At 43.2% G+C, this 12,301-nt stretch overlaps 1 protein-coding gene across 1 annotated transcript in view; it reads left to right on the top strand.

Annotated features, from left to right (window-relative positions):
- The window catches only part of PDCD7 (programmed cell death 7), an 11,898-nt gene extending 1,150 nt beyond the window's left edge, over positions 1–10,748 (top strand). Inside the window, 6 exon segments of the mRNA XM_023757819.1 lie at positions 130–172; positions 175–191; positions 2,896–3,034; positions 7,656–7,892; positions 8,136–8,223; positions 9,637–10,748. Of these exon segments, the coding sequence (XP_023613587.1) occupies positions 130–172; positions 175–191; positions 2,896–3,034; positions 7,656–7,892; positions 8,136–8,223; positions 9,637–9,760 (648 nt within the window). The 3' untranslated portion in view covers positions 9,761–10,748.
- The last annotated feature ends 1,553 nt before the right edge of the window (positions 10,749–12,301 follow it).

A 12,301-nucleotide genomic window follows, 5' to 3' on the forward strand; every position in this document is an offset into this window, starting at 1 on the left:
TGGTGGCCAGGCGGCTTGCGTGGCAGATACTGCCGCTCACTGAGATGTTAGGGCCCGCCCGCTTGGGCTCACCAAAGGGCCCAGTAGCGCGAGCTCGACGAGAAGTCGGAGTCCGCGCGAGCGGCGTAGCGCGAACAGGAGATGGCCCGCTGGCGGGTCAAGTGCGTCCAGGAGGTGAAGAGAAGAAGCGGGTAAGAGCAGCGGTTGCGCACGGGGGTGAGGGCGGTGGCGTTTGGAACGTGAAGGGGCACGAGGCTTTGCGCTGCCATTTCCCAGGGCTACGCCTCCTTATCTTCACTTGTAAAGTAAAAAGATAGTTTGCCTTTCCGACCACATAGCTCCGTATTGATTGCGTGTTAATGATGAATAGTAGCAACACCAATGCTGTAGGTGCACTGCAGAGCCCTGTATACATTATGTAGGAGGATTACACAGGGGCGCTGCAGGGATGACAGATCTGCACCGACATTCTGACACCAGCACTCAAGACTCACAAGCATCTGGTGCTTTTATTTTTTTTTAAAGATATTTTTATTGATTTCAGAGAGGGAGAGAGAGAGAGAGAAACATCAATGATGAGAGAGGATCATTGATCTGCTTCCTCCTGCACGTCCCCCCACCCGCCATGTGCCCTGACCGGGAATTGCTGACCTCCTGGTTCATAAGTACCCGCTCAACCACTGAGCAACACCGGCTGGACCCTCGGTGACTTTAAAAATACAATACATAGAGAACTTGTGGCCTTTCCTTAAGGAACATACATCCTAATTAGCTGATGGGTCAATAGTGATGATTTCCCCAGAAATCCTTTGTTTACGAATTTTAAACCACAAATCTTGAGATTCAACAATGGTGTTTTTTGAGCACTTACTATATACTAGGCACTGTGCTAAGGTCGTTACATACACCAGATCTTGAATTCTGGTAATAACCCGGAGAGGTAGGTGGTATTATCCCAATCTTACAGATTAGGAAAGTAAGGCGTAAGGAAGTTAACCTGCCAACAACCACACAAATTGGTTTGTGGCAGTTTCACTTCTGATTTGAGCCCAGGTTGTGTGATTTGAAGAAAACCTGTTAATCTCAAACTCTTAAGTGGGGGCCAGAGTGAAACTGGAAATTGGTCAGATAGTTGTTTAAGATATTGTCATTACTTCTGCGTGCCTCCACGTCCCTCCTTCCTCCACTCCACTACCAGCTAGTGTTTCCTCCTCTCCCTTCTCCTGGTGTCTGCTACTGCCCTAGAGTCTGATGTAACTCCCCCTCTGAAGTGTATTGATGTCAAGCTTTGTTTTCAAGCCCCCCCAAAACATCAGTGCTTTTAAGAATACTTGGAGGCAAGGCCTTAATCTAAGAGAGTTTGAGTCAGTTCAGACATTTAATGAGGGCCCAGTAAGTACCAGGCCCAGTGCAGGGTGCTGGGGATAGAGATAAATGGGACAGTGCTTGTCCTTGAGGGGCTTAGAGCCCCATGGGCTATCATGTCTGTATAGCATTGTGTGTTACGATTTCACATGTAGGTGCTATAGGAGCCCAGAAAAGGAATAGCTAATCCTTTGGGGAAGGTGTCAGGGAAGGTTTGGATGATGAAGTAACAACTGAACTGAGTCTTAAAGGAAATGTCAAAGCCAAGTGAGAGCAACAAGTGCATTTCAGGCGAGAAGAGTGAAACAGCATGGTAGCTGAAATGGTGCAGTCACAGTGCTGATTTGAGAGATGGGAAAGAGAGCTTTAGGCAAAAGCATCCTCCCTACCACCTATGGTGAGGGTGTTAGAGACAGAGTCCTTTGAGTAATGGCTTAGAGCAAGCATGATTTAAATAAACGAGGCATGGCTGTGAGTTTGACATGCTTGGCTTAGCCTTAGAGTAACCAGAATTATTTATCTACATGTGAACCAACTTAAGAAGAGTACAATAGGGTCTTCAGATGTTTGAAAGGCTGTCATGTTGAAGAGATTCTTGGCAGTAGAGTATTTTAGGTTGTCACTGAGCATTGTAGAGTCCTGGGCTTTTATAACTCCACTAGAGGCCTGGTGCATGAAATTTGTGCATCGTGGGGAGCGGGCCTAAGTCAGCAGTCAGACATCCTTAGCGCTGCTGCAGAGGCAGGAAAGGCTCCCGCCACCGCCACTGCGCTTGCCAGCTCTGAGCCCAGCTTCTGGCTGAGCAGCGCTCCCCCAGTGGTGATGCATTGACCACCAGGGGGCAGCTCCTGTGTTGATTGTCTGCCCCCTGGTGGTCAGTGCATGTCATAGCGACAGGTTATTCTGCAGTTCAGTCTATTTGCATATTAGCCTTTTATTATGTAGGATAAGATTCCTTATCTTCCCTGCTATCCTCAATCTTTGGATCCAGGTGTCTGCTTTTTTTTTTGTTTTGTTTTTAAGTCTTCACCCAAGGATATGTTTATTTGTTTTAGTAGAGGAAGGGCAGCGGGTGGGGGGAGAAACATTGGTCTGAGAGAGAAGCATTGATTGGTTGCTTCCTGTACATGCCCCAACTGGGGATTGAACCTGCAACCTAGGTATGTGCCCTGTTTGGGAATTGAATCTACAACCTTTTGGCGCATAGGACAATGCTCCAGCCAACTGGGACCCCCGGCCAGGGCCAGGTGTTTTCATGTTTAATGAGAGCCCCAACTTAACAAGGTAAGTTGAATGCAGATGTTCCTTGGACCACACTTTAGAAACTCTGAGGAAGAAAAAAGACCAGTGTCCAGGTGGAAGTGCAGAGAGGATAATTCTTTGGCTGGACCGGTGTAGAGAGGTGTTTTGGGCATGGCCCAGGGAATTGGGGTGTAAATCCAGTAGAATCTTTCTTAACCCTGGGACTGTCTGATTCTCTAAAATCTCACTGCTGGGCAGCTGTTCTCAGGGGCTCTCTTTCTTCCCCAGGAGCAGGAACTTAAAGCCGCCGCCGATGGTGTCTTGTCTGAAGTGAGGAAAAAACAAGCAGACACCAAAAGAATGGTGGACATTCTTCGGGCCTTGGAGAAATTGAGGAAACTCAGGAAAGAGGCTGCAGCAAGGAAAGGTAACTGTGGCTTTGCACTTCTGCTTGCATTTCTTCCTTTGTTCCCCTGTTCCTTCCCTTTCTTTACCATAGAGCTTGCCCTTCCCCAAAAATCTTGAAGGAAAATGCTTGATACTTCAAATTTTTCACCCAGTAGGGTAACTGAGCTTGTCAGCAGTATCTCAGAACCTTTGAAGTAGAAACCCTCTGATGTTTAGCTCTTGGTAGCCCAGGTTGAAAAGAGAGGCAGGTGTGGGAACCCACTGCACCATCTTCCCCTGGACTCATCATTCCCCCCCCCCGGCATTCCTGGCCACATTATTCTGAGTGAGGTTGACAGGGCTGGTCGGCTTTACCCGTGTGCCAAGGTGAAAGCTATCCTATCCTGTCCTTACTTGAGGCTTCAGAAGGTGTTGAAAATTTGGCATGTTCCTTCAGATACATTTCAAATCTGAATCATGGATATTTGAAGAGGTGTGATTGGGATTTGGCTGGAGGGCCCTCAGTCCCATCTTTGCTATTTTAAGCTCTCACTATCCTTCAAAACCAAATTTAGATGTCGTATCTCCCATCCTTCTCTGCTCTGGGCTCAGGAGACCTCCTGCTCCTTTCACTTGCACCTGGTTTGGGCCACATGCTGCCTTATTTAGTAGGTTGTAGGCCATTGACATTCACCAGTGATATCTGAGAGTACACAAATTAGCAAATACCATGATAGCAAATGAATTCCTCTGTGTGGTTTAAAATATAATAAATTAAAACTATAATTCAGACCCTTAAAAAAAAGTTTTGTTGGGCCCTAGCTGGTTTGGCTCAGTGGATAGAGCATGGGCCTGCGGGCTGAAAGGTCCAAGGTTCGATTCCAGTCAAGAGCATATGCTTAGGTTGCAGGCTCGATCCCCAGTGGGGGGCATGCAGAAGGCAGCCAATCAATGATTCTTTCTCATCATTGATGTTTCTATCCCTCTCCCTCTCCCTTCCTCTCTGAAATCAATAAAAATATATTTTTAAAAAAAGTTTTGTTGGGATATGACCATTGTGCATTCAGCCAGTCTTACTCTCTAGCTAAGTGATGAGCTTCTGCATGCTACCCCTGAGAGTGGCTGGTTCAGATTCAGGCCTCAGAAACGGATGATTCTGTAGGGCATTTGTGAATCATCTACTGTGGGTCATCTAGATTTGCTTCTACTGTGTCTACCGATGCCTCTTGCTTATGAGAATGCAAAACTTGAGGACTACTATTTAATGTTCCTCTGCTCCATGTCCTCTGTGAGGTGAGGGTCTGTAATATCTGCCAAGTGAATTTACCAGCATAATTTCTCATTGTTAGTCTCCCCTCTACTTGGTCCAAAAGAAAGAGGAAATTTTAGGAGGAATTATGGTCTATATAATAAGCAGGCTGTGTGGAGTTAATTGACTTGAATGTAAAATGATTTGGTAACTAGTAGCTGGTGGCCTTGTGTACTTTAAAAGAAAACAAGCTGCTTTCTAACTTCTCTCTTCAAGGCGTATGTACCTCCAAGTAAGTGCTGAGAGAATGAGGCTGGACATGTAAGTAGGGTCACATCACAAAGTGTCCTATGGGCCCTAGCTGGTTTGGCACAGTGGATAGAGCATCAGCCTGTGGACTGAAGGGTCCCGGGTTCGATTCAGGTCAAGGTCACATGCCCAGGTTGTGGGCTCGATCCCCATTCGGGGATGTGCAGGAGGCAGCCCATCAATGATTCTCATCATTGAGGTTTCTATCTCTTCTCCCTTCCTCTCTGAAATCAGTAAAAATATATTTTAAAAAAAACCACAGTGTTTTATGGGCCAGGCTAGACTTCTCACCTATGCTTAAAGCTGAGGGGAACCACTGAAAGATTTCAAGCAGAGTGAAATGATGACAGATCATTGGTTGCAGAGCAGAGAGAGGTTTGGAGCATCTAGGAAGAGAGACTGATAAAGGCTGTCATAGTCTGGGCTGGGATAGTATGGGAGTGTGAACTAAGGACCACAGTAGGAGAAAAGTAAATGGATTTAAGAGATATGAATAGTGTGTGTGTGTGTGTGTGTGTGTGTGTGTACATGTAAATTAATAAATAACTTGGGGAACTCAGCATGTGGGAGCTGAAGAAAAAAATGGCTTCCAGGTTGTAGCTTGATCCACTGAATGAATGATGATACCATTCTAAATGACCAGGAAAACAGCAGGAGGAGTAGGCTTTGGGTTGATGAGTTCAGTTTGGGACCTGTTGAGTTTGAGGTGCCTGTGGGACACCCTGGATAAGGGTTCATCAGCATGGAAACAGACCTTAAAGAGGTTGTGTAGTGTGAAATGAGAGCCAGAAAGACAATATCAAGATGAATAAAGAGGATTCCTTAAAAGAGATTGAGAGAGGTCAGAGAGAGAGGAGGAAAAGGTAGACCCACTACTTCTTCTGCAGAGTGGCAAATGCTCACAGAGATTGTGCAATCTTGGCACGTTTGCTTAAACTTCTTTATGCCTTGGTGTCCTCCTCTGTAAGGAGGGAACAATGATAGTACCTACCCATGGGGTGTTGTGGTGATTAAATTAGTAGACATGAGTTAAGTGTTTAAAGCAGTCCTGGCACATAGTAATTGCCATACAAGTGTTTCATCTTATTTTTATTTTCAAGTTATAAAAAGCTTGAGAGACATCCATGGAAATTAGTGACTGCGCTAGGGGCATTTCAGGGGGTGGTAGAAGTAGAAGCCCGACTAAAGTAGAGTAAAGACGGAGTAGGACATAAGAAAAGCAGACAGTGAGATCAACTCATTAAACATTTGCCTGTGAAGAAAAGGAGAGTACGAGATCAGCATCCGCCAGTGTGTGTGATTAACTTAAGTGGAGAAGAACCATCTTCTACTGGAATGAAATGAAGGAGACAATGAGGGGTAGTAATGCAGAGTGGAACTGGGGCCAGAACGTTAAGGAATTCTCCTTCCTGGTGGCCTGTCTCCTCCGGGAAATAGATTAGAGGGTTTGCTGAGAGTCAATAGAGAAGTAGGACTTTCAGAGAGTGGTGAAATGAGCAGTCAGTGAGGGCCAAGCAGAGACCCATGGCAGTGTGGTTGCAGGGAGGTGCTATGGGCCCAGCATGTAACTATATACTGGCACCAGGCCAGTAATCAAATGGCTTCTTCCGGGAGCACTCTACAGCTAGCACATGAGCACAGAGCACTGGGCTGTTGGGGTTTTGCTTTGTGGGTGACTACAAGTTTTAGTGAGAACAAATAGAAGATGGGTGGAATCTGATACATTCGATGAGAGATTTTAATGAAATTCACAGAATCTTGAGGGAGAAGAAGGTGAGAATACTGAAACGGTAGGAAGTTGTCAGAGAAGAGAATATTTGGGTTTAAGATTTCAGGGTGGAAAGTTTTTTCTCATTATGCCAAGGTCCAAAGACCGGATGAGGCCCCATGGTGCCTAAGATTATTCATTGTAGCATTATATGATAACAAGTCATTTGGAACAGCCTAACTGTCCAGGAATAGAGAGCTTATTAAGTAAATTATGGTAGGTACATTGATTTGGTGAAACAGGATGGAGCCATTAAATAATTATAAGAAGAGGGGAAAAAAGTAGAGAATTGACATGGAGATATGTAAGTTACACACATTTTACATTGAACTATGTGAAGTTGCTAATATATGGACAAAAATGGCTGGAGGATCAACATGGGGAAATAAAAAGGGTTGATTATGTTAGCAGAATTAGGATTTTTTTCTTCCATGTATCTGGTATTGTTAAAATATTGCCACAATACATACATTTTCCTTTAAAACCTTTAAGGACTAATAGGATTGAGCACACACCACTCTAGGATGAATTAGCAGCTTCGGTAACTTTTTTATTGCAGGGCCATTATGGTAGTGAGTCACTATTGCAACCTACTTGATTATTCAATAAATTTCAAAAAGTTTTCCTTATGAAATTTTATGAAAACTTTCACATGTGTACAAAAATAGAATGCCTAAGTAAATTACTCATCATCAATTACGATGCCATTATCACATAAAATTAGTAATAATTCTTGCATATCACCTAATAACTACTCTAAAATGTTCCCAGTTGTGGCTGTAGCTATGTTGGCTATACAGTTAGCTGACCTCACAATTAAATCAGGGTGACCAACCATCCCAGGTTTCCCAGGACACTGGGTTTTCAAGTGCTAAAACCGGGCAAACTGAAACATTTGGTCACCCTACTCTCAGCAGCACACTGTGAGGCCAGTGTGGTTGGTTAAATGTATTTCTTCTCAATATCCATATGTGCTTTCCCAGAACTTCACACTCAAAGGGAGAATTGTTTATTAGCAGTGGGAATTTCAAAATGAAGAATATAAGACAGTTTTTTTCCTTTTGGGAGCCCACTCTCCAGCTGCAGGATCAAAACCTTTAGAAACAAAATCAAAAGTTAAGTGGTAGTTTCCAGAAAGAGGAATTAGAGAAAAAAGAAAGTCAGGGTGGGGTCAGATTAATTACAGATTCAAATTGATCTGTGAAGAGGGATTAGAATTTATAAATGCTAAGCAAATTCATACTATAAGTAGGACTTTGAGTTGGCTCATTAGGACACAGATCTGGAGATAAGAAAAAGTTGTAACTAAAATGCCATTTGCATCTCTTTGCCCAGGGGTCTGTCCTCCAGCCTCAGCAGATGAGACTTTTGAGCATCATCTTCAGCGACTGAGAAAACTCATTAAAAAACGCTCTGAACTATATGAAGCTGAAGAGAGAGCCCTCAGAGTCATGTTGGAAGGAGAACAAGAGGAAGAGAGGAAGAGAGAACTAGAAAAGAAACAGAGGAAAGAAAAAGAGAAAATTTTATTGCAGAAGCGGGAAATTGAGTCCAAGTTATTTGGAGATCCAGGTAAGTTCCTCTGTAACCAGGGGAGAAAAGGACAATACTAGATTGACTTATTCTCATGGGTGACCTCAACCTAAGCTAAGAGATTGGTAGGCAACAATGACACCTAAACTATATCCTGGAAATCATGGATAAAGATGAAACACGTTTGATCATATTGTCATCATAGGCTCAGTCACCTTGCCTTGAGAAATACACTCTGGATAGGAAGTGTGATGGTGTGGTATTGTGCCTTTTCTTTTTCAGATGAGTTCCCGCTCGCTCACCTCTTGCAGCCTTTCAGACAGTATTACCTCCAAGCTGAGCACTCCCTGCCAGCACTCATCCAAATAAGGTCAGAGGGGCACTTTCCATGTCGCCTGTATCTTTTTTTTAAAATTTCTCATGGGTTTATATAAAGTTCCCAAGTGTTAGGAATTCCACAAACATCTGTTTAGTCCTCACTCATCCTTGAGAAATAGATGTCCCTATTTTAACAGGTGAAGAAACAAACTCAGGTGTGACTTGCCCTTTTGTGTTCTCCCAGGCTGTGCTGTTATGTTGACTTAAAGCACTGGCTACCTTTTCTAGTTCTCTTCTGCTGCTAAACAGACCCTCCCTGTATACTTGCCTATGGAGACTGTTTAAGACCCGGCTGCTGACTTGTGAGTTCTTAGAGGTCAGAGTCAAGAGAGCGAGGAACAGAGAGTCTCATCTTTACATGCAGTTAATAAGGGGCTATACTTTGCAGCTCTCTGGGTCTCACACTTTCCTCACCTATAAAATGAAGGTGGTGGACTAGAATGTGGCCTTCAAACGTGGGCAGTAGTACTCTTCCCAAATGCAGTCTTTGGACACATCAGTTTATAAAACAGAATGAATGACTGGGTTCCACAGGTAACTTAAATCTGTTATTGATAGGAAGCACTTTGTTGTTTCTAGACTCCCAAAGCATCTACTTGGGGCTCAGGGGTCTTCAAAATCACGGACCTAAGTGATGTCTAAGGTTCCTTTCAAAGCTCCAAAATGCTCTTTTGCATACCAAGTTGATGTCTGGGGAAAGTGCATTTCTGGCTAATATACAAGTTTTAGCTTCTAAACATAACTACAGTCAAGTCTTGTTATTTACAGTAGCTGTGTTCTATAAAGCCACCAACACTGAATTAGAGACTACTGAACGGCTGCTGCTCCTAAAGGAAATATATGATTAGGTTTCTGTGGGCCTCTGGCCACATTTTTGTCAACTGATCAATACATAACATTGTTTTATGTGTATTTCTTTTTAAAGACACCTCATTTAGTATATCTTTCTTAAAATATATTTTTTTATTGATTTCAGAGAGGAAGGGAGAGGGAGAGAGATAGGAACGTCAGTGATGAGAGTGGCTCAGTCAACCTGTGAACTAGGAGGTCATGGTTCGATTCTCGGCATATGCCCGGGTTGTGGGCTCAATTCCCAGTGTGGGGCATGCGGGAGGCAGTCGATCAATGATTCTCTCTCCTCATTGATGTTTCTATCTCTCTTTCCCTTCCTCTCTCTCTAAAATCAATGAAAACATATTTTTTTAAATGACTATAAGTTCTTTGGAGTTTTCCCCCTTTTATATGTATATTTAAGAAATGCAGTCTTTTGCATAATCCCTGATAATCTAGTTCTTTAGTACATCAGTCCTTGAAAAGGTAAGTCCTGAAATAGAATATTTAGTTGCTGAACATCTTGCTTGGACTAAAACAGAAATAAACAGTTGTTTTATAATTTCCTATTAAGGCACGATTGGGATCAGTACCTGGTGCCATCTGATCATCCTGAAGGCAACTCTGTTCCCCAAGGATGGGTCCTTCCACCGCTTCCCAGCAACGACATCTGGGCAACTGCCATTAAGCTGCATTAGTAAAGACGCTCCGGGAGTGTGGACCAGGCAACGCTCTCTCCAGCTCTGAACATTAGTGATGCTGCCATCTTGTGCTGCAGACCAAACAACAACCTGTAAACTCCACATGGCATGGCCCTTCCCAGAAGTTCCATTTTCCTACCATGCTCTGTCCTGGCCAAATGTGCTTTGGAATCAGATTAATATGGTTCTTTGGAAAGGACCTAGGTGGACTGGGGCTATTGCCACATGCCTTGGCTCACTGAATTTGCCTCTGTTTTGAGGGGCTTGGTCCAGAGTGACTGGCTAATTTACTCAACTTCCTGTGTGGCAATGGGTAAGTACATGCCAAACACTCAACACAGGTGTGCTCTGGGTAGTTTAGTAGCCCTCCCCCAGTACAGAGTGTGAAGGCAAGCTTGATGCAAAACCCCCATATCCTTCCTACCCGTGTAGCCCTCTAACTTCCAGGAAGAAAGGGGAAAGATGCTTTATCTGTGAAGCCCACTTTTGGTGCAGCTTGAGAGGCTGTGGGCCGCAGGCTGGGCTGGAGTAAAGCTGGTGGCTTAGTCGGGTACTCATTTGGAGAACTCAGGACACCTGAAGAGTACCTACACCTACACTGGATCGTGTTTTAATGGGTGACGGCTGCATTCTCCCTATGTTAGAAGGATCCTAATGAAAGGAACTGCTTTGTAAGTTCCTAGAGGTCTAGTTGTTCAGAATCCCTAAGGATAGAAATTTATTTCCCTATGGGAGTAGGACCTTAACCTCATGTACTCAGAAGGGGCCGGTATAACTGTGGAATTTCTTAGGAATATTCATGTAGTTAAAGCTGGGGGGAAAGCAGATAAAAATAATGTTTATTTTTTTATATTCATTAATAAATGCTCTTGTGCCTGGAGATGATCAGTGATATAACATGTTAGTTTTTCTGTTTTACTTTGCCTTTTGGTCATTTATTGTTATTTATATTTCCAAAAACCTAAATAAATATTTTTATTTTTTAGTTTGAGCCTTTCTCCCAATTTGTTGACTCCCAAATCACTGTACACATTTTCACACTGATAAGACACATTTTCAATCTAAAATTCAAGTTTATTAAATAGGCACTTGCTAGAGGAGAGTGAATCTACACCACCGAACTCTGTGGAACCCAACGCCAGGTAGGCAGGAAAGGACACCATCAACCTTAGAAATGATTTCATATCATCAGAAGCTGTTGGGTGCAAGATGCTAAAACCTTTGTCCTTTTCCATTGTTTAATTTGCACTGTTAAATTTATGTAGTGTGCATTACAGAGTTAACAGTATATGAGCCAGCACTCCTCCAAAGTGTGTCTAAGCTCATAATCTGAAATCTGATGTGATTAGCTTCACTTGACCCCATAGGCTTGTGTGCCCTTTTGGGATACCTCTCCACCATTTGCTCTCTGATGAGGTGCAGGAACATAGAAATAAAAGAGGACTGGTACAGTACGTTGTATGTTTGGTGTCCAGATAGCCTTGCCACTAAGACATCTGCATTGATGGGTCAGGGAGGGTAAAGCAGGGACTCAGGAAAACTCAGGCAGCACAACCCAAGGAAAAGGTGTTTAATGCCAGGTGGGAAAAACCATTCCCTCTTTCCTCTGGCAACTTCAGTGTTTTAATAAAGCGAGTGTTTTCTTTGTCGGGTTTTTATTTTGTAAGTTTTTCTTGGTTTGCTGCCTTCAGTGGTGGTGGCAGCAGGCACTGGTACTTTATAGGCTTAGAAAGAAAGACTTATAGTGGTATCTTTAACAAATGATTCTTCTGAGAATATGAACAGTGCCATTGTAATCTTATCCCACAGTCTTTTATTAAAAAATTGTGCAGTCCTGGCTGGTGTGTCTGGGTTGGAGTGTTGTCCACCGGAAGGTCGCCAGTTTGATTGCCGGTCAGGGCACATACCTCGCTTGCAGGTTCAATCCCTGGCAGGGTGTGTACAGAGGCAACCAATCAGTGTATCTCTCTCACATTGATGTTTCTCTCTCCCTTCCTATCTAAAATTAATAATAAAAATTAACAATAATAAATTGTGCAAAATTTCAAACATCTCAAAAGTAAAGATAATATAATTTCCCCCCCATATATCCATCATCCAGCTTCAAATAATTGTCAACTCCTGGACAAGCCTGTTTCATCTGTACCCCACCACTCACTCTGGATTATTTTGAAGCAAATCCCAGACATCATACTACTTTATACGTTTTTCAGTATATAGCTCTAAAAGATGTTTTTAAAAAGTAACCACAGTGCCCTATCACACCTAACAACGAATAACTCCTTAATAGCAGAAAAAAATCAGTGTTCAAATTTCCTTATCTCACATATGTGTGTTTTACGCTGTTCAAATCAAGATGTAGATGCAGTCTATGCATTGTTGGGTCATATGTCTGTTAAGTTTCTGATGATCTTTAGAAACTTAATCCCATGCACTTTGTACTCTTTCTCTCCCTTGTAATGTTTTACTTGAAAAAATCAGGTCCTTTTTTCCTTGAAGTTCCCAGTCTGGATTTTGCTAATCGCATTCTTGGGGTAG

Source organism: Myotis lucifugus, unplaced genomic scaffold, assembly GCF_000147115.1.
Source record: "Myotis lucifugus unplaced genomic scaffold, Myoluc2.0 scaffold_115, whole genome shotgun sequence".
Taxonomy (NCBI): domain Eukaryota; kingdom Metazoa; phylum Chordata; class Mammalia; order Chiroptera; family Vespertilionidae; genus Myotis; species Myotis lucifugus.